The 27,952-nt window shown below is 41.6% G+C and overlaps 1 protein-coding gene across 1 annotated transcript in view; it reads right to left on the reverse strand.

Annotated features, from left to right (window-relative positions):
* Positions 1 to 27,952, reverse strand: part of WDR70 (WD repeat domain 70) — a 187,298-nt gene that overhangs the window by 151,658 nt on the left and 7,688 nt on the right. The window contains exons 4-7 of the mRNA XM_080679033.1: positions 25,486 to 25,606; positions 19,458 to 19,656; positions 5,709 to 5,768; positions 2,392 to 2,525 (exon numbers count right to left, since the gene is read on the reverse strand). Coding sequence (XP_080535159.1) covers positions 2,392 to 2,525; positions 5,709 to 5,768; positions 19,458 to 19,656; positions 25,486 to 25,606 — 514 coding nt within the window. The remainder of the gene's footprint in view (positions 1 to 2,391; positions 2,526 to 5,708; positions 5,769 to 19,457; positions 19,657 to 25,485; positions 25,607 to 27,952) is intronic.

Genomic DNA, 27,952 nt, shown 5'->3' on the forward strand with positions numbered 1-27,952 from the left:
CAGAAGAAACTGGGTTAGGGGTATACCTGAATTCTGGACTATCTTTGCAGCTTTCTGTAAATTAAAATTTTTTCTGAAATTAAAAATTTACTAAAATTTTGAAATGAAAATATCAATGATCTTGTCATTTTTAAATGTTTTCCATTTAATTTTTTTAAATATTTTTTTTATTGATTTCAGAGAGGAAGGAAGAGGGAGAGATAGAAACATCAATGATGAGAGAGAATCATTGATTGGCTGCCTCCTGCATGCCCCCTGCTGGGGAGCAAGCCAGCAACCTGGGCATGTGCCCTTGACCGGAATCGAACCCGGGACCCTTCAGTCCGCAGGCCGATGCTCTATCCACCAAGCCAAACCAGCTAGGGCTCATTTAGTTTTTTAAAAATTGATTTGAGAGAGAGACAGGGAGAGGGAAGACGGGAGAAAGAGAGAGAGAGAAACATCGACAGAGAAACAGTGATCGGCTGCCTCCTGCACACCCCCTACGGGCTATTGAGCCCACATCTCGGGCATGTGCCCTGACTGGGAATCAAACTGGCAACCTTTTGGTGCAAGGGACGATGCTCCAACTAAGTGAGTCACAATGGCCAGGCCTGATCTTGTCATTTAAATATACATGCATGCACACACATGTAATCATATTTTCCACCTCTTTCACAGAAAAGGTCAAGGAACAGTATTAACCCCATATCAATGAGCTTGTGTAACATCCAGATTTGGTCCCTAAATACCATTTCCACTTAAAAAAAAAAAAAAAGGAATAGCCCTACCTGGTTTGGCTCAGTGGATGGAGCATCGGCCTGCGGGCTGAAGGGTCCCGGGTTCGATTCCAGTCAAGGGCACATGCCCGGGTTGCGGGCTCAATCCCCAGCAGGGGGGTGCAGGAGGCAGCCAATCAATGATTCTCTCTCATCACCGATGTTTCTATCTCTCTCCCTCTCCCTTCCTCTCTGAAATGAATAAAAAATACATTAAAAAAAAAAAAAATAGACCTCTATGGGACATGCTGACTCCAGGACTTGGAAGGGAATGTACCAGGAAGCCTACATCATGTCATGCCAGAAAATAAGTAAGCTTTTAAAGACTAATGAGGTCGTGTTGAAACTACATAGCAATCAGGAACTCCCAATGCCCAAATGTGGGACAATTTAAATATCAAAAAGAATAATGACTGCAATTGACTGAAACACATGAACATTTTAAAATCATAAATACTGACACTCAGAAAAGAAAAAGTCAAAAAAAAAACACAACATCAATAACAGTTACAACTCATTTATCATCAGTAACCATTAAGCTGAAAATGGGTAATTAAAGGGAAATAACTGAGCATTTCTCCTGCTTCTCCAGTACAAGCTGTATTTCAGGAGAACCAAATCATATTGGTTAATAAGGAAAAGTTCTTTTAGAAAAATGCCAGCAAACAAACATAGATTTAATAATAAAATTAGAAAATCACCAACTTGCAACCCTCACTGAAATAACTAATTTAGGGGCAAATAATTAATGGACACTAAACTTACTAAGTGAAGAGATGGCAAGTATCTGGATATTTACATTGTACCAAAGTATGTCCCACAAAGTTCCTGCCTATCTCAAGTATATAATATTAACTTTACAATGGAGGAATCCGATGTTACCAATTTAATTCAAGAACCAGCTTTAATTGCTAGTCACTAATAGTGGCAACAACAAGACAATATATGTGATCAAATGTGAATGATAATCAAACCTTTGAATCTTCTACCGGAAATATTAGAGATAAAGAAATAGTTAGCCCTGGCCAGGTTGCTAAGTGGTTAGAGTGTTGTCCCATGCAGGGTCTCAGGTTCGATTTTGATGCCTGGTCAGGCTATGTACAGAGGCAACCATATTTTTGTCTTTCTCTCCCTCTCCCTCTCCCCTCCTCTCTCACTAGAATCAATGAGGGGTAAAAAACATATCCTCGGGTGAGGATTAAAACAATAGCCAGGCTGGTGTGCCTCAGTGGTTGAGCATCAACCCATGAACAAGTTCGATTCCCAGTCAGGGCACATGCCTGGGTTGCAGGCTCGATCCCCAGTGTGGAGTGTGCAGGAGGCAGTCTATCAATGGTTCTGTCTCATCATTAATGTTTCTATTTTTCTCTCCCTCTCCCTTCCTCTCTGAAATCAATAAAAATATATTTTACAAACAAGCAAAAAAACAACAAAAGACAAGAAATGTCTTAAAACGTAGGTTAATGAAACTAAACGAAAAAATTAAGGTACATTTTACTTTCATTTGAATAATGGAAGTAGTATTCAGTTATATAAACCTCCTGTATTTTGGTACAAATCATTTTAGATAGAATTCAAATAAGAACAGTACTCTGTCTTAAAATGTGAAAATATTAAGTTGAGCGATACATACCATTCACAGGGTTGAAGGGATCGAAATGCCTTAAAAGAAGCGTCCATTCCAGCAAAATCCCAAAACTTAACATCGTAGTCATATCCTCCAGTCACTAAGCGGGCACCTGAGGGGTCCAGACCCAAAGCAGAAACCTGGTTTAAAAAAAAAAAATTTTTTTTCATTGGAGAAAGCTACTTATAGTCTACTAGAGGCCCGGTGCATGAAAATTCGGGCACTCGTGGGGGGTGGGCCCCTCAGCCCGGCCTGTACCCTCTCGCAGTCCGGAACCCCTCAGGAAATGTCCAACTGACGGCTTAGGCCCACTTCCTAAGAGATCGGACCTAAGTTGGCAGTCAGACATCCCTCTGGCAGCCCAGGAGCCCTTGGAGTTTTCCACCTGCTGGCTTAGACCCACTCCCCAGGGGATAGGGCCTAAGCTGGTAGTCAGACATTCCTCTAACAGCCCGGGAGCCCTTGGGGGATGTCCGACTAACAGCTTAGGCCCGCTCACCTTGGGGAGCGGGCCTAAGTCATTAGTCAGACATCCTTAGTGCTGCTACGGAGGCGGGAGAGGCTCCCACCACTGCTGCTGCACTGGCCAGTGATGAAACGGCTTCTGGCCAAGCGATGCTCCCCCTGTGGAAGTGCACTGACCATCAAGGGGCAGCTCCTGAGTTGAGCGTCTGCCCCCTGGTGGTCAGTGCGCATCATAGCGACCAGTCGTTCCTGGTCGTTCCACTGATAGGGTCAATTTGCATATTACCCTTTTATTATATAGGAAGATTATGACCCCCACTTCCTTCCTCTAACTTCACCTCCTATCTTCGAGGCATTGGACTTATAGATCAACAAGAGTTGCTACTTCTGAAAAGTGAGAATGGACAACACCGCCTTTATTATTTGATTTTGGAATTAGGAGTATAATTTCTTTTCAAATAATAAAAAGAGCCCTAACCAGTTTGGCTCAGTGGATAAAGCATCGGCCTGCGGACTCAAGGGTCCCAGGTTCAATTCCAGTCAAGGGCATGTACCTTGGTTGCAGGCACATCCCCAGTAAGGGGTGTGCAGGAGGCAGCTGACTGATGTTTCTCTCTCATTGATGTTTCTAACTCTCTCTCCCTCTCCCTTCCTCTCTGTAAAAAATCAATAAAATGTATTTTTTAAAAATAGTAATAATAATAAAAAGAAAATATTCTAATTTCTCAAATCGCCAGCTTTGTCCGACTTATCTACTGTGTACCCAGAATAGCTATCATTGCAATTCCATATGATTAACTAAGTTGTTTTAGTGTATAAGTAGAAATCTCACAAACAATTCAGTGTTTTCAATAAATAATTTAGAGGAAACCTTTCAAGATAGTTTATCACAAAATGAAGAACACATCAACCAATGTCATCCCAATAAATTTAAATAAAATAAAATTACCAAAATGAGTAGTAATGGGAACTTTAAGAAATCTATTTAACAACGTACGACAAAGTAGAAATTATCTTGTGCACATCGCTAAATGACTCAGCATATTACCTTAAATAATTATTTTTATGAAATTCACCTAGCATTATGACCAATCATAAATGGTAGGAAAGTTTCCTTTTAAGTACTAACAGTCTACAATTATTTTCCTTATACTTAAAAATATGAATATTGGTAAAATACTGTCACAATTTCAGAATAAAATTAACAGAAGTCTGACTTAATAAAATCCTATATAATAAAAGGCTAATATGAAAATCGACCAAATGGTGGAACAACTGGTCACTATGACGTGCACTGACCACCAGGGGGCAGACGCTCAATGCAGGAACTGCCCCCTGGTGGTCAGTGCGCTCCCACAGCAGGAGCACTGCTCAGCCAGAAGCCCTGAGCTGGACTCAAGGCTGGTGAGTGCAGCAGCAGTAGCGGGAGCCTCTCCCACCTCTGTGGAAGCGCTAAGGATGTCTGACTGCCAGCTTAGGCCCGCATCCCCCAAGGGCTCCTGGACTGTGAGAGGGCGCAGGCTGGGCTGAGGGACCCCTTCCCCACCCCCAGAGCACGAATTTCATGCATCGGGTCTCTAGTGTATCTAATAATATCAATAATTAGATAGAAATAATTTTTAAGGCAATAACTCTCAGACACTGGTTTCAAGACTCTTTACATTCTTAAAAATCCATGGAGGATACCAAAATGCAGTTGTTTATGTGAGCCATATCTACACTAATAAAAGAGAAAGATGCAAATTAACTGTACCTTCGCGACGCCCACCAGCCAATCAGGAGTGAGTATGCAAATTAACCCAACAAAGATGGCAGGTTAATTTGCATACATAGGCGTTCTACACCACCCCAGCCGTTCTGGGCCTCTGGGCAGCGTGGGAAGGCGGAAAGGCAGCTCCGGGCCAGAGCAAAGGCAGAAAGGTGGCTCCAGGCCGTAGCGAAGGTGGTGCTGGCAGCCAGGGGAAGGAAGGCCCATTCTTGCACAAAATCTTTGTGCATCGGGCCTCTAGTGTATCAATATTTATCATAGCAGAAATTAAAACTAAGGCATTATAAAATATTTATTGTTTGCTTCATTTAAAATAATTTTAACAAATATTTTTATGAAAACTGTATTTTCAAAAGCAAAAAAATTTAGTGAGAATGTCACTGTTAATATCCTTGTCTATTAATTATATTATTTATGTCATTTCTGGGTCTATTTCTATTTATTAATGTTTCACACTCATTATTGGATGTATTTTCTTACTTCTTTACATGTCAGGCAACTAGAAAAAGGTAGCTTAATAATAAAGAGAAAGCAAGATAATTTTATTCTTTCATTAATTCATAAGCAAATTTCATTCATTCAACTATCATTTTTTAATGGGTTTGGCAATAAGAAAATTATTTCATCTTAACCTTTAAATAAATATAATAATATAAAAAATAATCTATACATCTCAGTAATATAAATTTAGAACAATACAGTGACTATTTTATGTTCAATTCTTATCTCAACATTAATCTGAAAAATGAACTCAGGCTTTTACTGATATAAAAATAAAGCTAAGAGTAATGAGAAATTTTCCCACACCATAAAAAAACAAAACTGTACTTGAGTTTCATTTCTTTCTTTCACTTGTAATGTTCTTATATCAAAGAAGAAGAGGTTTTAAAGCCAACAACAACAATAATAATTGTATCTTAAATGAAACTCAATGGCTATTTTGGCTGAAGAGAAAAATAACCTTTTCTTAATGTCTATAGTGTTTGTGTTATCAGTTGATTGTATTCTTAATCTACATGTTATCTTTTTAGTTCACTTTTCTATAAAAGCCCTGTTATTGAAAGAAAAGAATCAAAATTTTTAAACTTACTGTTTTAGTGCCATGCTTTAGCGTTATCTCATGAGAATCAGGGATCTTTTGAACAGGATTCTAAAAAAGGAAAATTCCATGACATTGATGAGTACTATAACATGCCACATTCACAGGAAAGATAATTTTTAAAAATTGTATCATTGACGTTTTAACACAAGCTTAAAAAATCAGTAAATTAAAAGTGTAACGATATCTTATTTCTGCATGTCTAGATAGGTCACAATTGGTCATTTTGAGCTGATAATGAATTTATCTTAAAGCTCTTAAAACAATAAACCTAAAAAACACTCTAGATTGCCTGAAAGTATAAGGCCCTTTCATCATCCAAAATATTTAAAGTCTGCTTTTCATTGGTACTCTGGCATACCTTAAAGTAGTTATGCACTTAATTTATAATAGATAACAAAATCTACACAGGGTATATATACATGCTAAGTATACTTGTGTGAGGGCTGAGAACAGATCAAATGTTTCACTTAGAGAAGAATCTATTATGACCTGTGCCTCATTTCTTAAGTAATATCTTTCTCATCACTCAGGAAACAGAAACACTGTCACCAACAGGAGGGATGAAAATTATTTCACTGATTTCAATGCAGAATGTGCCTATATATAGACAATTTCTGACATTTAAAGAAAAATCTTACAAGAACACAGAACAACTTAGTATTTACATTAGGAGTGAATTAAATGTTTAAATAAATGCTGTTTACATTTAAAATCAAAGTTTTACTGGAAATCATGTAGGGCATAACTCATAAAAAGTCCATATAATAGGCACAACTAAATCATCTAAAATAGTAGCAATCCATCTTTTGGTAACATATCACTTGATGGTGACTGTTCTTTTTCCAGAACTTTTACTAATGACTCTTTGAAATATTACTTAGTGCAAAATTTGCTATAACAGTAAAATATTTTCAAGACTTCCCTGCCAGGGGACATCATAAACTACAAGGCTTCAATTAAGTAATTTATTACCAGAATTCACAACAAGAGCTACAGGCATATGGAAGAGGGAGAAAGATACCAGTTTTTGTTTTGGTTTGGTTTTAAATGCCAACCACAGGATTATTTCCCAGGCTCTTTGGTCTACACCCAATAACAACAATGATAGCAAACATATCTGGAATAACATGAGCAATTCCATCTGACGTACATCCTGGTAATGTTTTCAAAAGACTTGCAAATCAGAAATTTCTGGGGTACAGATGTCATAAGTCTAAAAAGCAATTTAATTTTTTATATGTGGTGTATATGTTTTACTGTACACCATATATAATGTGGTACTATAACCCATAGTAAAAGTCTACCTAGTCACACAGGTCTGCCACAAGTGGCTAGGAGTTAGAGCCAACCTGGAGTTTGAAATGAGTGCTTTCTCCTAGAAACTATTTTGGAAACGGTTACCAGTGCAGTCCCCATGTCTTAAATATTGCAGGAAGAAAAGACAATTTCCTATATAATTATTTTTTAAATATATTTTTATTGATTTCAAAAAGGGAGGCCCTAACCGGCTTGGCTCAGTGGATAGAGTGTCAGCCTGCAGACTCAAGGGTCCCAGGTTCAATTCCGGTCAAGGGCATGTACCTTAGTTGAGGGCACATCCCCAGTGGGGGGTGTGCAGGAAGCAGCTGATTGATGTTTCTCTCTCATTGATGTTTCTAACTCTCCCTCCCTCTCCCTTCCTCTCTGTAAAAAATCAATAAAATATATTTTTTAAAAAAAACAACAACAAAAAGGAAGGGAGGAGAAATAGAAATATCAATGATGAGAGAGACTCATTGATTGGCTGCCTCCTGCACACCCCACACTGGGTATCGAACCACAACCCAGCCATGTGCTCTGATCAGGAATCGAACTTTAACCTCCTAGTTCATAGGTCGACGCTCAACCACTGAGCCATGCCAGCTGGGCCCTATCTAATTCTCACAACTGGTTCCAATCCTTTAAATAGTAGTATTACCATACCACCTCTAAATTACCTTCAAGCTATTCAATGCCATATGGCAAGCTGCAAATCCTGGAGAACATTTCTCAGTAACACGACTTACAAGTGCATGGTTAAATAACTTTTTATACTTGTGTGAGGGCTGAGACACTCAAAAAAGGATAGTTCATTCTTATCTACACTAATAAAAGAGAAATATGCAAACTGACCATACCTCCATGACGCCCACCAGCCAATTAGGAGTATGCAAATTAACCCAACAAAGATGACAGGTTAATTTGCATACACAGGCGTGCAGCGGCCGGGCAGGGCGCGACGCCTGCTATGAGGGGGAGGGCGCCGGAGGGCGGGGGGTGGAGGGAGCTACAGGCCAGAGCGGAGAAGACTGAAGGCTCTGGCCAGAGAAAACACTTAAGGCTCTGGCCGGAGCGAACACTGAAGGCTCCGGCCATTCTGGCTGGAGCTAAGACGGAAGGTGGCAGCCAGAGCGAAGGCCTGGGTCCCGGGTGCTGGAGGAAAACCAGTGCTGGCAGCCAGGGGAAGGAAGGCCTATTGCACGAATCTTCGTGCAACGGGCCTCTAATATTTTATAAGAAACTAGTGGCCCAGTGCACGGATTCATGCACATTGAAAGGAAATTTAATTAGAATATTTTAATATCACTATTCACCCTTTCTCTATAACAGAAGTGTCAACCAAATTCATGATCGACAGTGACAGATGGAAACACACGTGTGCGATTGGTGCCAGCGAGAGCTTTATATATATAGATAAACTTGCTTAATTAGACCTGCTTTCTGATTTAGCTAAACTTTTTCCAGCCCAGTGAAGCACCAACTTCTCTTTCAGGTAATTGTCAGCAACACAGCAGCAAGCATCAACACGAAGCAGATTATTATTGTGGATCATGCAGGGAGAACAAAGGGTGAAATATTTAACTGTAGCAGTGTTTGACTATATTCTGCACAGTGAGAAAACCTGAAGTCATTTTTAAGTTCCACCATTTCTTACTTCTTTTCAGTCGGATCAAGTTTCTAAACTTTATAAATCTGTTTTCCGGCTAATGAAAAAGAAAATAGGATTCTACTGAGTCTCCTATCTACCTACTCCAGGACTTCTGTGAGGATCAAATGAAATGAGGCATGAGAAAACGCTTCCGAGACATTTGGTTAAAGTGTAAAATGTTTGCACCTGGCTATAAAGCAAGTCGTGTTCCTGAGCTGAAGAAACCCTAAAGAGGCTAGTCACTAGGGAGGGGAAGCCAGATGTTGCTACATGACGTCATTACCTGGCACCCACAGCCACTGTTTCTGGGCTGGGCTGGGCTGTGGGCCACATTTGTGCCATGGGGTCTCAGCAGCATCGGCTGCGATTTGGTGGGCTGTCTCCCCAGTGTGGTAGTGGGGCCTGTGTCCCACCTGGGAGAAGCCGAGTATTGCTTTGTGGGCACCAGGTCGTTGGTGCTGTTTCTTTGTAAATGGACAGTGCGCGTCACAGCAGCTCCTGCACTGAGTGTCTTCCTCCTGGTGGTCAGTACATGTCATAACGACTGGGCGGATGGACATTTAGCATATTAGCCTTTTATATATATAGACTAGAGGTCCAGTACATGAAATTCATGCACGAGGGGGGGTGTCCCTCAGCCCAGCCTGCAACCTCTCCAATCTGGGACCCCTCGAGGGATGTTTGACTGCCCATTTAGGCCCGATCCCACAGTTGGACATCCCTCTCACAATCCAGGACTGCTGGCTCCCAACCGCTCGCCTGCCTCTGCCTGATTGCCCTTAACTGCTTCTGCCTGCCAGCCTGATCACCCCCTAACTACTCCCCTGCCAGCCTGATCGATGCCTAACTGCTCCCCGGCCGAACCGATTGCCCTAACTGCCCTCCCCTGCCAGTCTGGTCGCCCCTAACTGTCCTCCCCTGCAGGCCTGGTCACCCCCAACTGCCCTCCTCTGCTGGCCTGGTCACCCTAACTGCCCACAACTGCCCTTCCCTGCAGGCCATCTTGTGTCCACATCAGGGCAACCATCTTTGACCACACGGGGACGGCCATCTTGTGTCTTGGAGTTACGGTCAATTTGCATATTACTCTTTTATTAGGTAGGATTATATTATTGTTTTTAAACTCCACGACATTATCAATAAACACAAACAAGACAATTTTCTGTTTATCATACAACAATGGCCGGTAATAAGCCAACAGGATTTATATCGAAGTACACATTTATTTTCAGCAGCTACCATGAACATGCCTTATCATTTCCTGACACCCTAAAATTTTTTTTTATTTTACTTTCTTTTTCAATTACTGAAAGTTTACTTTCAACATTATTTTGTATTGGTTTCAGGTGTACTGCATGGTGGTTAGACAATCAGATACTTTACAAAGTGTTCCCCCTGATACTTCCTGTACCCACCTGGCACCATACGTAGTTATTCCAATATTGTTACTATATTCCCTATGCTGTGCTTTACATCCCTGTGACTATTTTGTACCTTCCAATTAGTGTTTCTTAATATGTTCACCTCTTTCACCCAGTCCCCCAACTCCCTTCCCCTCTGGTAACCATACTAAAGGTTTATATTTCTTACTAGAGGCCCAGTGCACAACAACATTCGTGCACTGGGTTGGGGGGGGGGGGGTTCCTAGCCCGGCCTGAGCCCTCTCGCAATCTGGGACCCCTCAGAGGACGTCCACCAAGGGGTCCTTAGCGCTGCCGCGAAGGTGGGAGAGGCTCCTGCCACCACAGCTGCGCTTGCTAGCCGTGAGCCCAGCTTCTGGCTGAGCGGTGCTCCCCCTGTGGGAGCACACTGACCACCGGGGGCAGCTCCTGCGTTGAGCGTCTGCTCCCTGGTGGTCAGTGCGCGTCATAGCAACCAGTCGTTCCACCGTTCAGTCGATTTGCATTTTAGGGTTTTATTATGTAGGATTTTTATTACTTGAAACCTAAACCGAACTCTGTGATTAACTGTGTAGAACCTGAGCTTTTCACTTATAAAAGTGAAAGAGCCCTGACCAGTTTGGCTCAGTGGATAGAGCGTCGGCCTGCGGACTGAAGGGTCCCAGGTTCAATTCCGGTCAAGGGCATGTACCTTGGTTGTGGGCACATCCCCAGTAGGGGGTGTGCAGGAGGCAGCTGATTGATGTTTCTCTCTCATCGATGTTTCTAACTCTCTCTCCCTCTCCCTTCCTCTCTGTAAAAAATCAATAAAATATATATATATATTTTTTAAAGTGAAAGAGTCAGGCTAGGTAATTCATGACATTCTATGAAGGCGTGGTTAACCTTAAGCGTATTCACATCTAGAACTATGAACACTACCTTAGGTCCTTCCATGTGGTACATCTTCTTCACTTCCCTCCACGTTGCTCATTACATGATGTTACTTTTTCCATTAAAAAGGTCGTTTTTCATTGAAAATATTCACTGGCTCTCCCCTGCCTTTAGTAACAGTCAATAACTTATCACAATATTCACATGTTGTTTTAGACACTTTCTATAACATTTGACTTATGATTCCAGGTTAAGTTTATAAAATTAATGTTTTTAAGAAGTTTCTGGTCAAAGAGTACAAACTTTCAGTTATAATTTGAATTAAGTTCTGGAGATCTAATGTTCAGCTTGATGACTATCCTATCTAATAAAGAAGTGATATACAAATTGACCATCACTCCAACACACAAGGTGACCGCCCCCTGTGGTCAAAGATGGCCGCCCCCATGTGGACACAAGATGGTCGCCAGAAGATGGCGAGCAGGGGAGGGCAGTTGTGGGAGATCAGGCCTACAGGGGAGGGCAGTTAGGAGTGACCAGGCCTGCAGGGGAGGGCACTTAGGGGTGACCAGGTTTGTAGGGGAGGGCAGTTAGGGGTGACCGGGCTGGCAGGGGGGGGCAGTTGTGGGAGATCAGGCCAGCAGGGGAGGGCAGTTAGGAGTGACCAGGCCTGCAGGGGAGGGCAGTTAGGGACGACCAGGCCAGCAAGGGAGGGAAGTTAGGGGTGACCGGGCCATCCGGGTCTTATTTACCTCATGACTTAAATCTTAAATTATAAAGAGGCTACCCTTAATATTACTGCCATTAAGCCTTATCCTATGCAGGAATCTATTACTGACCTAAAAAGCTTAAAAACAAAAGCTAAAATGAAAAAAAAGCAAACACCTAGAAATATCTTTATGTTACTATCAAACCATCAAAGAATATAAAGAATGTTTCTGCTTTCTGCTTTTTTTTTTCCAGTAATTATTCTAGCATTAATCACAACCTAAACATCACTTGTTCCAATTTGTAGCACTTCCTGTTTTAAGATTCTTTTTTTTTCTTCCACTGTAGACAGGAGACAGTTGAAAAAAAAGTGGATTACTGCCCCCTAGTGCCCATCGTAAAGAATGAATACCTTCACACACAATCAATTTGAAAATGTTAAGGCATACACACTGGATTTTGGAATAGAGCTTCTAGCATCCTCTGCTGACAGAATCTTGCACATGTAATTAAATTTCTTTGTTTTAAAGAACAATGATTTTCTCCAAAGTTAAAATCACAATGTTTTTAAATTTTTTTCTTTCCAGTAAGCTATAGTTAAATTAAAATTGGTCATTAATCAAATACTGGTAATGATGATGAAAACAATGATAAAACCCAGCAATTTAGAGTGCTTAGCATGGGTCTATCCCTATGTTTAGTGTTGACATGAATATTCTCATTCTCATATCAACTCCTGGGAACTAAGAAGAGAGGGGGGTTTTTTCCACGTTTTACTCCTAAACCTTCCCACGCCGAGGGAAAGGGACTGACCGATACAGGTGGCTGGCAATGACCCAGGCCAAAGGGATGAGGAGCCTCGGGCCAGAAGTCACAGAAGTGCCGTGGTGGCCAAACTTGGACTCCCCACCACAGAACGTGCCAGGCAGGGAGTCAGAGAAAGTTCATGGAAAACAGGTGCTCACAACGTAAAAGTCACTGTTACATCTCGTCTTTAGTTACAGTCATAAAAATTCAACTTTCAGTTTTCTGTAGTACTGGGAAACAGGATAGCAAGGATAATGAAAATCCCCAATAATCCCAAAGTCTCCATTTCATTATAAGTTACAAACTTCTCTACCTTAAAAAAAAAAGACTTATGCAGAATAAATATGACTTAACAATGATTTTTCACCTCTTTTCTCTGACCCTACCCACATAAATTTTTATTCACTTATTAAATTCAGAGAAAAAAATAATAAACCTTCAAATATTAAATACTTCGAGTTATTTAATAGTTGGTGTAGTTTGACAAAGTTCAATAATGATTTGCATATGATTTTCATTTGTATTATATTTGAAAGAACAATTTTATTAATATTATTGTATGTAAGTAAATTGGAATAAAGTAAGAATGAGTGAAAAGCAAGTTTGTCATCAAAAGAAATCATGATCTACAACTTAACATTTCCAATCCAAGGACTTCAGCAGTAACACTAGTCCAACTACTAAACAACAACTGAAGTCAAAAGCATATAAAAACACACAAAGATAAGACCCTCGCTGCATAGCTCAGTTGGTTAGAGCATCATCCTGATACATCATGGTTGGAGGTTCGATCCCCAGTCAGAGCACATACAAGAATCAACCAATGAATGCATAAATAATTGAAACAACAAATAGATGTTTTTTTCTTTGTGTCTCTCTCTGTATCTCTCATCAATAAATAAACAAAAACAAAAAATAATAATCATACTCAAGCGGTATAATTCTTAATGTACCTACTAATTATGTTCTCTTAGAAAACTGATACTTTCCTCCCAATTCTAGTGCTATCAAAAACTCATGTTTAAAAAGTTATGTTACTATTCTGCTCACTGTGATACTGCAGAGAAATTATTCTTCATCACTGCTCAACAAAATCATCGTATATGCTTAACGCTTAATCATCACTTGTATTATTTCATTTTATTTTTTCCAGTTTCTTTACATTATAGTGTCTCCATTACTGGTCTTTAAGAGCTTGTTTATGACTAAAGATGTTAACCATTTCTCAGGCATTGCAAATGAAATACCATGTTTTTTGTTACTATTTTACTCTGGTGTTTTACTTTTTGGTTATATCAAACTTGTGTATGAAATATAATCATGTTCTGTTTAAAAAAAAGTTATGTTACTGGGAGGGAGCATAAAGAACTATTTTTATGTGATGGAAATGTCCTGTATCTTGTGCATATAATTGTCAAAAACTCATCAAACTGAAACCTTAAAGTTCTGTACACATTGATTTAAATTACATCTCAATAAAAACCATCACATTTTTCAAAAATGTTTGTGAGACTGTTCAAAGAAGAGAAAATGATAACTAGTTTTGGTCTCATTTGGCAGGTAGCTTCATAAGCAGTTATTCTTTATACAATTAAATTAACTAATTAATGTAATTGGGGCAGCTCTCATAATTAATAAACTACTATATAACAAAAGTGTAAACTTAGGGTAAGGCACGTATACTGGTCCTTACAGAACAAGGTGTCTAGTTACATTTCTATGCTCACATTTCCTCGGTTCACACTTCCATTTTCCATTTTAAAACTGGGGATTAATATGTCACAAAGAGAAAACACTCTCAAAAGCCATAAAATAAACTTTTCAATTATAAAAACCAAATATGCTCCATTCCACTTGACAAATATTTACTCTGTATGTACTACATAAAAGACACTGCACTAGAGGTTGTAAGAGTTTTTCAAAGTTACTATATCATTTATATACAAGTCCCTATATTTCCTTCTTTTTTTTTTTTTTTAGAGAGAGGGAAAGGGAGGAGAGGGAGAAAGAGATAGAAACATCAATGATGAGAGGAAATCATTGATCAGCTGCCTCCGGCACACCCCCTACGGGGGATGGAGCCCGCAACCAGGGCATATGCCCCCGAATGGAATAGAACCCAGGACCCTTTAGTCCGCAGGCCGACACTCTATCCACTGAGCAAACCCGGTTGGTCCAAGTCCCTATATTTGAGGTCATCACATATGACTGCAAAGGGGAGGCAGAGGAGTTAGGACAAGCACACAAGTAACGATTTCACAAGGACAATGGTTTAAGTTTGCTGTGGAAGGCAGAAACAGGCCTGGGGAGTAACATGCCGCTGGCAACTGGAGAGGCTGCCTGGAGGAAGTCACATTTGAAAGGGCCCCTAAAGGCTGAACAGAATTTTAACAAGCAGAACCTGGAGGAATGAGAAGGAAACATTAAATTTTTTATCACTATGTACTCAAAACGAGCAGACTCCTTTCTCAGAGAAAATTAATGGGCAAACAGGAATTGGTGAGGTCGGATACATTTACAAATCAGACCTTCTATTTAGTAATTAGCCTATATTGATGAAATATTAGGCATATCCTTGAAAAATATATTCTGAATACCTGATAGAGGCAGTGCTAAATGGGGACAAATTATATGTAAGTTGTTGAAAACACTGAAAGAGAGCAGCGAGCAGGTAAAACACCTTTAAAAAATGATATCATCAACTCAACTGAGGAAACACTGCTTCTTCTGTTTCCAGTACAACTGGCTTCACTAAAGGGCTCATTCCCATACAGTGAAACAATTTAAAATGCACTTTCTCTATCAGTTGTCCTACTGGAAATCCTCTTGTAACTTTTTTTAGTCATTTTCTTGGGAAGAGGTGCTCCCACAGGTTGACTGGGGAACGGCTTACCTGCGGAGCCTCTGCTACAACACAGACTGCAGGTGTTGAGGCAGGGTCCAGCCCAGACCTACTGAGTCCATTTCCAGATTACACAGCCTAAGCAGGCGTATTTCTTCATCACCAAAGGTGTTCCTTACAATCAGACTAAGAACCACTGGTTAAAAAAAAAGTTATCTTAAAAAATATTTTTCCGTTAATTTCAATAATACTTGCTGAAATATTTAGCCACTCAAGTATGTGAACTTGGCTGCTTTCCTACTCAGTAGAATGTCAGAGTGCTTTGCAAGTTCCTGAGCAAGAGAATAATCAAATTATACTCCGGAATCCCCAGATGGAGTCCTGGCTGCTGTGGTGGTTTCTTTCACTCATTTAGGGAATGAGAGCTATTATTTGCAATGTGACACACGTTACACATAGTTTAATCGTGAAGCGGTGAGGAAAAGGGGATTGGAATGAAAGATCCTAGAGGCAACGAGACAAGCTAAGTGGCAGAAAATAAAAGTCTGACCTTAGATGTTGAATTTAGAATACTGTTGGAGCTTAAATGTGGACCGGCTTCATGGGGCTAGAAAGCTGGACCTGAAGTTCAAATGAGATGGGGCAAGCCTTCAGCTGCTCTGAGTGAATAGGAGTCATGAGGACCAGAAGCTGTAAGAAACTCACCCCGGGACAAATGTGAAATGGTAAGGTAAGCAAGGACACGTCCTCCGGGGATGCTCATGGTTGGAGAAGCATGAGGCACAGGAAGTAGCAAAAGAGAAGAGCAGAAAGGTAAGCACTATCAGAGCAGGGGTTTGCCTGCTTTACTCACTGCTCTGTCCCCAACACCTGGAAAGTACCCAACTCATAAGAGGTGTTTAATAAAGATCAGCTGAATAAACAAAGAGACAGGCAGTAGACCAATAGTATAAAGAAATGCCAAAGGAAGAGTTTCGAGGAAAAAGAAGTCACCATTGTCCAAGACTGCAGAGGAGCAGAGTGAGACTCGGGAGGGGCCTTTGGATTTGGGGATCTGGAGTTTGTCACTGGAAATCTCTGTGAGAAGAGTTCCGGTGAAGTGTGGTAAGGGCAGAAAATAACAACAAAGATTAAGAAGAAGATTGTGGTGATAAAGCAGAGATGGCAAATATACAGGGTGTCCCCCAAAATGTATACACACTTGAACTTTCTATTACGTTCTGAAAATGAAATGTATTTTAATAAGCACTGCCTTTATAACTATTCAAAGTGTGTATACATTTTGGGGACATCCTATAGACGCTGCTTTTGAGACATTTAGTGATAAAGAGAAAGGAAATTGTATAGCGTGAAAGGAAAACTAAGTTAAAGGAAGATTTTAGTATGTTTGTGAGCTCAGAGCCACGGACAAATAGAAAGGAAAAAGCTGAAAGCACAGAAGGAAATAAAAGGCAGAAATTTGATGGTGAAGAATCCTAGTATGAGCCCAGCCGGTGTGGCTCAGTGATTGAGTGTTGACCTATGAATCAGGAGGTCAAGGTTTGATTCCTGGTCAGGGCATATGCCTGGGTTTTGGGCTACATCCCCAGTAGGGGGCGTGCGGGAGGCAGCTGATCAATAATTCTCTCTCATCATTGTTTTTCTCTCTTTCTCTCTCCCTCTTCTTTCCTCTCTCTGAAATCAATAAAAACATATTAAAAAAAAAGAATCCGCCCTAGCCAGCTTGGCTCAGCGGACAGAGCATCAGACTGCGGACTGAAGGGTCCCAGGTTCAATTCCAGCCAAGGGCACGTGCCTGGGTTGCGGGCTCAATCCCCAGTGGGGAGCGTGCAGGAGGCAGCCAATCAATGATTCTCTCTCATCATTGATGTTTCTCTCTCTTTCTCCCTTACTCTCTGAAATCAATAAAGAAATATATTAAAAAAAAAAAAAAAAAGAATCCAAGTATGAGAGAGATCAAAGGTACCCATAAAATGATTAAGCCTTGATAAGTATATGGGACAATTTTTACATATCCCAAATTGTAAAAATATAACTAGCATTCTGATATGAAATAATCTTTTATAATTTTGTTTAGAATTACCTCAAACAGATTTCCTTAAGTAACTAAATTCAGAACCAAAAAAATTGCCCTAACCAGTTTGGCTCAGTGGTAGAGCATTGGCCTGCAGACTAAAGGGTCCCAGGTTCAATTCGGGTCAAGGGCACATGCCCGGGTTGCGTGCAGGAGGCAACCAATCAGTGATTCTCTCTCATCATTGGTGTTTCTATCTCTCTCTCTCCCTCTTCCTTCCTCTCTGAAATCAATTAAAAAAAATTTTTTTAACAAGCAAAAAATTATTACACCCTAAGTCCAACCAACCACAAAAACAAGATTCTTTCAAAGGCCAGAAAGTTTTAACCTCAATGTTGCCAAATACTGCAAATTACCTAAATTAATCATGCTAATTTGTGTAGATCCCACAACACTTACACTGAAGACAATAAACAGCAGATTTCCTTTGCCTATGATCCCTGACTCTATTAGTGTTGGAGGTAGCCAGCTGCCAATATCCCAAATAGCAAATACAACACAGCGGAAAACGTGTGTTCTCACTCAGAACCTAAAAAACCGCCTAAGGGTGCAACTCATCTACTATCAAACCACAAAATCTGAAAACTGAAGGCCTCCATTCAAGGCCAATATAATTTATCCAAATCTAGGAAGACCACTGCAACGCCACACTCACAACATTCAAACTCCCAAGCTATCTGCTTCACCCACCATGTCCGGCAGCTTGGAAAACGCTGGCTGTGGCATGTCTGAATGAGAACTGGAAAATAAATAAGGAATCTCCCAGTCCTGTTTTGTCTCCCTTCTGAAGCTCCAGAGTTAATCCACAAACAACACTAATAAGCTCTGCATTGCCCATTAGTGCACACTTTAAAACTGAGGCTACTGTTGGCACACATCACCAACAGCCTTGCTTTGACTTGCATATTAACTTATCAGCGCACTTCCACAGGGGGAGCGCCGCTCAGCTAGAAGACAGCTCACAGCTGGCCAGTGTAGCAGCGGTGGCAGGAGCCTCTCCCGCCTCCACGGCAGCGCTAAGGATGTCCGAATAAGCCGGCAGGTGGACATCCCCCAAAGGCTCCCAGGCTGCCAGAGGGATGTCCGACTGCCAGCTAAGGCCCGATCCCCTGGGGAGAGGGCCTAAGCCGTCAGTCGGACATCCCCCAAGGGGTCCCAGACTGCAAGAGGGCACAGGCCGGGCTGAAGGACCCCCCAACTGCATGAATTTTCATGCACCGGGCCTCTAGTACTTATAATAAAAGATCATAAAAAAGACTGATTTATTTCCATAAAGAATCAATGCAAATAATCTTATAAAAACAAACCAGCAAGCTGCTAATCTCTTGACAGACTTTCATTAGCACCATAAAAAGCTAAAGCTTACAAATGGGTTTCTGAGCCCCATCAAGGCATGTTTTTACTCCTCTGCATAGCTGCATTTTAGGTTTAATCACACAGCAGTTCCACGTCAAAGGTCTGGTCTTTTATTTATCAACTTTCTATTCTAGACAACCTGAATTTTCCCATCGTCTTGAATCTATTCTTGCACACTGTGCCTTTGTTTCTGCCATTCACTCTATGTAGACAGAATGTGACCTACCCCCACCATGTCTACCAAAATGACACCCTCTATAAGGCTCATTCAAATTCCAGCTCCTCCAGAAAGTACATCTATGTACTGCTCTCTGAATTTTATCTCACCAGCCTCATCTTTCCACTTGTTCCTAGTAAGCAAACTCAGCCATACACTAATCACATGACATTTCACCAACATATCATGCACTTGCAGAGATTTAGGCCTTCATTCAGCAAATTTTTCCCGTTCCCAACACCTTTCTGTCTTCCAAATTTAATCATCATTACCATCCTTTACACTCAATTTCTTTTTTAACACATTGCTTCTGGCCCTCCATTTATTATTTTTGAATTCTATTTCTTTATTCCAGAAGTACATCCTTTACAGTCTTTCAACAAGGGCTTTCAGTAACTCAGATTTTTTCTTTTTAATTTGCTCTCACTTATGAATAACAGATAACAGTCCAGCAGGGAATTGATGTCTACATTACTCTAAAGACACTATGCCACTGAATTCTTAAATACTTACTTCCTCCTCTTCTGAAGCACCATCATCATCATCATCATCACTATGTTCCTCTTCCTCCTGAAGAGGTGGAGGTAAACGACCAATAGCTTCCTCCATACGCTCAACGGGTTCTTCCGCCATTGTAGGGGGTAAAGGAGGGCCAATCAGCTCATCATCAGAGGAATCAGAACTCTCTTCACTTTCACTACTGCTTGTATCACTGAAAATACAAAAAGAGAATTCTTTGCCTCTGTGGCAACATTTCTCAGGAAACCCTGACTCTCCCTTAACAACTGAGTATTCAAATTGTTTTCATCTTAAGAACATACTAAAAAACTTATTTTATCTACTTATCTTACATAAACATAAATTAAAGTCAGAAATAAAGGCCATATCAATTATACATTAGAGGCCCAGTAGACCATGGTTCCTCATAAAGGGCCAGCAGAACAATCGGGATGTGTACGAAAAACTGCAAGGTACTACATCCACAAGAAAAAAAAATCACTCTTTACTATATTTGAATCCAATCACTGTTAGCCACAAAGGTGAATAAAGCCAGTCATGTAAGAAAGTTCTTATTATTCCAAGAATATTTCAATATATTTTCTAAAATACAAATTATTTCTCAGTTCTAATCCAAGTTTGCTGAGTTGCTAAAATGCTAAATGTAGCATTAGGGATTCTAAAAATATATTATTCTGGGAAGTACCATATTGATTCTCTATTGTTTTTCTACCCAGCACATCAGAGAACACACACTCTCAAGAAGGTCTTTATCAAACACCTCTAAGCACTCTGGAAGCCACCATCATCCACCATCCCTCCACCACCTACCCCATCCCAAAGGGTTGAGAACTGCACTCATAATTGTATCAATTAAACTATCAAATATTTTATAGGACTCAAAAGTGTCACTGCCTTCTAATAAAGTATTTCCAGTATGTAAGCTCCGTGAAAACAAAAATTTCCCTCCTTTGCTTTCATTGCTATGTCTCTAGCACCCAAATGATGCCTGACGTAACCATTAAAGAAAAAATCGGATTTTTCTTTTTATTTTTATCTAGGTTCAATATTGAAAGGAATACATTCTCACATGCATGCTATCCTTACACAAAGGGAGGAGCCAGCAAACCTCTATAGAGAGTTTCCCTTTGTTCTTGCAACAGCTCCAGCCCCACAGGCTTCTTCCTAAGTGAGTAGGGTAAGCCTGGTTCAGCACGAGGGTCTCTGCCTGGCAGTTCCCTCTTGGAACTGACTGCATACCGCCTCTTTCTCTTCATCGCGATCTCCTCAAACATCGCCTCCGCAAAGAGGTCTTCTAAACTTCCAAACACACCCTATCACTCACTATTACCTCATTTACCTTACTTTGATTATCTTTGTTACCTACATGCTAAGTTACCTCATTTGAGTGTTTATTTATTTTTTATATCTGTTATCCATCCCTTCAAGTAACCCCAATAATATGAGCACAGAGTTCCATCTGACTTGCTAGCTGCTGTATCCCCAGCGCCTGAAGCAGTGCCTAAGCCACAACAGATATTCAACAAATAAGTAATGGTTGGGGGACTGAACAAATTTGTATTAAAACATTCACTCTCCCAAATTTTCTCCCTTGTGATTAAGTCAGTTTTCCAGCTGTGCTGGTTCAGAAGTCAGACTTTCTCAATGCAAAATTATTCAAACCATAGAGAACTCTAAACTGAAATGCTAATCCTTAGCATCCATGCTTTAACTGAGTTAACGAGCTCAGAAGAAAGCATGGGCCCATGCTGATTTCAGGGCTTAAAGTGCAGGCCTGATACCCACATGAAACTGGATGGACGGCATCAGCTTCTCCATGCAGCCTCTAACTCCATTTCTGCCTTTTTGCTTCTGATGTACACAAGCCAAAAAAATAAACAATCTTTAACATATTTTCAATATTCTGAAAAACAAAGTCCATGAAATTATGTCCAAAAATGTCCCTGACAGGAAACAGAACACATTCCATGTTTAAAAATGCCTTTGACTCAATGTGGTACCAAATATGAACCAGAGCCTAGCCCAGGGGTGGACAAACTTTTTGACTCGAGGGCCACAATGGGTTCTTAAACTGGACCGGAGGGCCGGAACAAAAGCATGGATGGAGTGTTTGTGTGAACTAATATAAATTCAAAGTAAACATCATTACATAAAAGGGTACGGTCTTTCGGCTCCGCGGGCCGGATAGAACAGCCAAACGGGCCGGATTCGGCCCGCAGGCCGTAGTTTGCCCACGGCTGGCCTAGCCCTAGCCGGTGTGGCTCAGTTGAGCATTGACCTATGAACCAGGGGGTTACGGTTCAATTCCAGGTCAGGGCACATGCCTGGGTTGTGGGCTCGATCCCGAGTGTGGGGCATGCAGGAGGCAGCCAATCAATGATTCTCTCTCATCATTGATGTTTCTATCTCTCTCTCCCTCTCCCTTCCTCTCTGAAATCAATGAAATATATTCTTAAATATATATATATATATGAACCATAGCCTGAGAAACAATATGTATTAGATGAAAAGACAGTTAAGAATCAAATCCTAATTTTTTTCTCAGCTGACTTTTTAAAAGACAGCTTAGCTAAGCATTAAATAAGATGTATAGTAACATAGGAAGCAAATTCATCATTGATGCTTCTCTCTCTCTCTCTTCCTCTCCCTTCCTCTCTCTGAAATCAATGAAAACATTAAAAAAAGAAAAGACGAGGTGAGACCAAGATGGCGGCATAGGTAAACACCTAAACTGCTGCCTCGCACAACAATTTCAAAACTACAACTAAAAGACAGAACGGACACCATCCAGAACCACAGGAAAGCAGGCTGAGTGAAAATTCTACAACTAGAAGGAAGGAGAAAAGCTCACAGAGAATTGGAGGTACGGCAAAGGGGCTTTGTGCGCGCAGAGAGGAAGGGCGGCTGAGAGCTTGGCTGACTTCCTCTGGCGGAAGGGGGAAGGAAGCCTCGGACCGCGAGCTGGGAAAGGCAGAAGTCTGAAGGCGCACACGGGCCAGTGCGCACAAAGGCTGCGGAGGTAGCCATAGACTTTCCCTAGTGAAAGGGAGTCAGAGGATCCTGACTGAGCCCCAGTTCTGACTGCAGTGAACCCCGGTTCCAGGCGAGCCCCTGGGGACCCACGCTCTTGTAGGGGGAGTCTGGACTCTCGGGCGGAGACTCAGGAGCCGGGGAAGGCGGAGGACTGAAAGTGCGCACACGCGCCGCGCCGGTGCGCACAAAGGCTGCGGGGGTTGCCACAGGCTTTCCCTAGTGGAGGGGAGTCAGAGGATTCTGACTGCACCGAGCCCCAGTTCTGACTGCAGTGAACCCCAGTTCCAGGCGAGCCCCTGGGGACCCACGCTCTTGTGGGGGGAGTCTGGACTCTCAGGCGGAGACTCGAGCTGGGGAAGGCGGAGGACGGAAAGCGCACATGCGCGCAGGGGCGGGGCTGACCGGAAGCCAAGACTGAGACTCCACCCCATCCAAGCTGAGCACAGAGGCTATTGCAATTTGGCAAGTCTAATCCTATAAGGCTGTCTCCAGCACCGGGCTTCTCCCAGCATAGACACAGCTGATCCTTACAGCCAACTGGCCTGGAGGTCAATTCTTCCCAGTGATACCAACAACAATAAAGACTTAATTACAACAAGGCTGTACACACAGTCCACAAAGGGGTGCACCAAGAGTGTCCACCTCAGGTTAACTGGGGAAGCAGACCCACTGGGCCATATTGGAAACCTAGCACAAATATCTACCTTACCAACTCAGGGATTCAGTGAAAATGCGGGGTCAAAGAATCAGATCACAAACGAAAGAAATGGAGGAAAACAAACGACTGGATATAGAATTCAAAACCACCGTTATAAGACTTTTTAAGAATATCCTAGAAAAGGCCGATAAATATAACGAGACCCTCGAAGATATGAAAAAAGACCAACTAGAAATTAAACATACACTGACTGAAATAAAAAATATTATACAGAGACCCAGAAACAGAATAGAGGAACACAAGAATCAAGTCAAAGAATTGAAATACAAAGAAGCAAAAAACACTCAACCGAAAAAGCAAAAAGCAAAAAAAAAAATCCAAAAAGTTGAAGATAATGTAAGAAGACTCTGGGACAACTTCAAGCGTACCAACATCAGAATTATGGGGGTGCCAGAAGAAGAGAGAGAGCAAGATACTGAAAACCTATTTGAAGAAATAATGACCGAAAACTTCCCCCAACTGGTGAAAGAAATAGACTTACAAGTCCAGGAAGCCCACAGAACCCCAAACAAAAGGAATCCAAAGAGGACCACACCAAGACACATCATAATTAAAATGCCAAGAGCAAAAGACAAAGAGAGAATATTAAAAGCAGCAAGAGAAAAACAGTTAATTACCTACAAGGGAGCACCCATACGACTGTCAGCTGACTTCTCAACAGAAACTATGCAGGCCAGACGGGAGTGGCAAGAAATTTTCAAAGTGATGAATAGCAAGAACCTACAACCAAGATTACTCTACCCAGCAAAGCTATCATTCAGAATTGAAGGGCAGATAAAGAGCTTCACAGATAAGAAAAAGCTGAAGGAGTTCATCACCACCAAACCAGTACTATATGAAATGCTGAAAGGTATTCTTAAAGAAGAGGAAGAAGAAAAAAGTAAAGAGAAAAAATTATGAACAACAAATACCTATCTATCAACAAGCCAACCTAAAAATCAAGTGAATTAAAAACCTGAGGAGCAGAATAATCTGGTGAATATAATAGAATCAGGGGCATAGAAAGGGAGTGGGCTGATAATTCTCAGGGGGAAAGGGGTATGGGGGGGTTCATGAAGAGAATGGACAAAAATCATACACCTATGGATGAGGACAGTGGGGGGGGGGGGGGTAAGGGCAGAGGGTGGGGTGGGAAAGGGGTGGAGGGGAGCTATGGGGGGAAAAAGGAGAAATAATTGTAATAATCTGAATAAAGATTTATTTAAAAAAAATAAAAATAAAAAGAAAAAAAGAAAAAAAGAAAAGACGAGGGATTGTTAACAGCAGGGAGGGAGCAATAAATAGGTGGAGCAAGAAAATGTTTAAGGCAGTGAGACCATTCTGATTGATACGACAATGGTAGAGCTACATGTCATTATATATTTGTCCAAACCATAGAATGTACAACACCAAAGGTGAACCCTCATGGAAACTATGAATTCTGAGTGATAATGATGTGTTAGTGTAGGTTCATCAACTGTAACAAATGTACCACTTTGATGGGAGATGTTCATAATGGGGAAGGCTATAAATGTATGGGGGCAGGAGGCATATGGAAAAATCTCCATACCTTCTGCTCAATTTTGCTATGAATCTAAAACTGCACTTACAAATAAAGTCTATTAAATAAAAAATTTTTAACATTCAAAATAAAGAGGCTGGCAAAATTGATTATCCATGTGAAGGAAAACATAAGAACTGGATGACAACTTCAGATTATCCACAATTTTATGTTAATTAGACTTAAATATGAAAAATAAAACTTTAAAGCTTTAGAAGAAAATACCAGAAATAATGACTACAGAGTTAAGGACTCATTTCTTAAACAAATCATAAAAGCACAGCCCTGGCCTGTGTGGCTCAGTTGGTTGGAGCATTGTCCTGACACCAAAAGGTTGTGGGTTCGATTCCTGGTCTGGACACATACCAGAGGCAACCGATCAATGTTTCTCTCTCACATCTCTCTCTCTCTCTCTCTCTTTCTATCTGCCTATCTATCTCTCCCTCCCATCCTCCCTTCCTCTCTCTCTAAAAATCAATGGAAAAAGTGTCCTCTGGTGAGGATTACAAAAAAAAGGGCACAGATTTCAACACTGCATCTGGAAAACTTTAGAAAACCTCAACTGATTCAGTGTGACACAGGACCCTCTCATGATCCTAGGGATATACTATACTACTGCCTAAAGTAGGAGAAATTATGCAAGCTTTTAATATCAGGAACTTTGCCTAACTTGTGCTATGAACATCTAGAAAATGATAGTTTAATAGAATCCTTTTGAGAAAGTCAAGCACCTGGAAGATGATTTAGAGCAATTTCTGACCACATTTGAGCCTGAAGATGTTGGTTCAATATCTTCAATTTGCCTTCTTAATTCTTTCTCTTTGTTCATTTCTTCCTCTTTTTCTCTTGCCTCTGAAAAGATAAAAATAAATTTCCAACAGTTAAAACTTCAAAATTTGTCAGTTATTAAAAAGGTTGAAAATTAACAGTCATGAAAATGTAACTTAGTGTTATCACTAAAAGCAAAAAAATATCACCCTAAATACCCAACACTGGGAAAATAAGTGAATTACTGTATATCAACATAATATAAAATAAATCCAATACAAGTAATGATAAAAAATGTACAAAACTTGGAAAATATTAACAAATATGCTCAATAAAATTAGCATGTGATTAGAATTTGAACCTGGATTGGTCCATGTAGAAAGATATGGAAGGTGATAAGTAAAAAAGTGTTCAAAGGTAAGATTTGATGTAATTACACTTTTATACTTTTTTTTCAATTATAGTTTACATTCAATTATATTATTTTAATTTCAGGTGTACAGCACAGTGGTTAAACAACCATGTACTTTACAAAGTGTTCCCCTGATATTTCAAGTACCTAACCTGGCACCATACATAGTTATGACGATATTATTTACCGTATTTCCCATGCTGTACTTCACATCCCCACCTAATTTCACTTTTTATTTTGAATGCTTTAAACCATAAAGTCAGCACTTTGTTCATTTCTGAATTTCCCACACTGGAGTTTTGGTCAGAGACTTCCTACCAAAATCATGAGAAAATGTCAATTATATTAGATTTGTAGAGTTGTTTACTTTGGAAAGACATAAGTTTATCCAAGGAAATTTAATCTCTTTCCTCTGATTATCAAACTCTACAATGGGGAATACAACGGGAAGTAAATGAATTATATGAAGAGTCCGTTTCTCACCTGCTACCATCTTCAACAGCCTGAGATAATCTTTAACATTTTTTCCTTAATAATGAAAAACAATACACCCAAAGTTAAGCAGTATCACAGGGCACTTATTAATTAGAATATTGTACTCTTCAGAGTCTTCCCTTGCTTGGTTATGAAGGATGAGAAACAAGGAGATAACCAGCAAATGTCCACAACTAACTAGTCTTTTATTTCAAACTAGAGGCCTGGTGCACGAATTCGTACACGGGTGGGATCCCGAGGGGGGTTGGGGGGCGGGATACGATCGGCCATCCGGGCGGGCAGTGAGATGCCCTTGCCGGCCCAGTATCCGGATCCGTCCTGCTAATGTTCACACCGTTTGGCAGGAGCCACCTGGTGGCCACTTTTATATCCTTTCTTCCTTGCAGAGCGTCTAGGAAGGGGAAGGCTTCAGTGCCCAAGGCCGACTTCCAGGAGGCTGGCAGCACTGTCGGGATTGTGCCAGCAGCACTGGTGCATCGGTGCCTGGCCTGTTCTCTGGAGATTGGACCTGACGGACTACTGAGGGAGGGGGTGGCTGCCGCCAGGCTGGTGGACCACTGAGACGGGTCAGTCAGCTGAGCGGTGCTCCCGCTGTGGGAGTGCACTGACTACCAGGGAGCAGCTCCTGTGTTGAGCGTCTGCCTCCTGGTGATCAGTGCGCATCATAGTGACTGGTCGACCGTTAGTTCTGGTTGTTCCAGTCGTTCTGGTTGTTTGGTTGTAATGGTCGCTTAGGGTTTTATATATAGACTAGAGGCCCAGTGCACGAAATTCGTGCATGGGGGGGTGTTCCTCAGCCCAGCCTGCACCCTCTCCAACCTGGGACCCTTCGAAGGATGTCCTACTGCCAGTTTACAGGGATCGGGCCTAAACTGGCAGTTGGACATCCCTCTCGCAATCCGGGACTGCTGGCTCCTAACCGCTCACCTGCCTGCCTGCCAGCCTGATTGCCCCTAACCACTCTGCCTGCTAACCTGCTCACCCCTCATCAACTGCCCCCCGCTGCCAGCCTGCTTGCCCCCAAATGCCCCCCCACCAGCCTGATCACCCCCAACTGCCTCCCGTGCCAGTGTGCTCACCCCCAACTGCCTCCCCTGCTGGCCTGCTCACCCCCATCTGCCCCCCTGCTGGTCTGCTCACCCCCACCTTCCCTCCCCACTGGTCTGCTCGCCCCCAACTGACGCCCTGCTGGCCTGCTGACTCCAAACTGCCACCCCCTGCTGTCCTGATCACCTCCAACTGACCCCCACTGATGGCTTGCTCACCCCCAACTGGCCCCCCCTGCTGGTCTGCTTACCTCCAACGGCTCCACCCCCCACCAGCCTGATCACCCACAACTGCCGTCCCATCCTGGCCTGATCACCCACAACTGCCCTCCCCTCTTGGCCTCTAACCATCTCTACCTCGGCCCCGCCATCATGGCTTTGTCCAGAAGAATGTCTGGAAGGTCTCCCAGTCTAATTAGCATATTACCCTTTTATTAGTATAGCTTGAGGCCTGGTGCATGGGTGGGGGTCGGCTGG

Source organism: Plecotus auritus (genome assembly GCF_963455305.1).
Source record: "Plecotus auritus genome assembly, chromosome: 7".
NCBI classification, from domain to species: Eukaryota; Metazoa; Chordata; class Mammalia; order Chiroptera; family Vespertilionidae; genus Plecotus; species Plecotus auritus.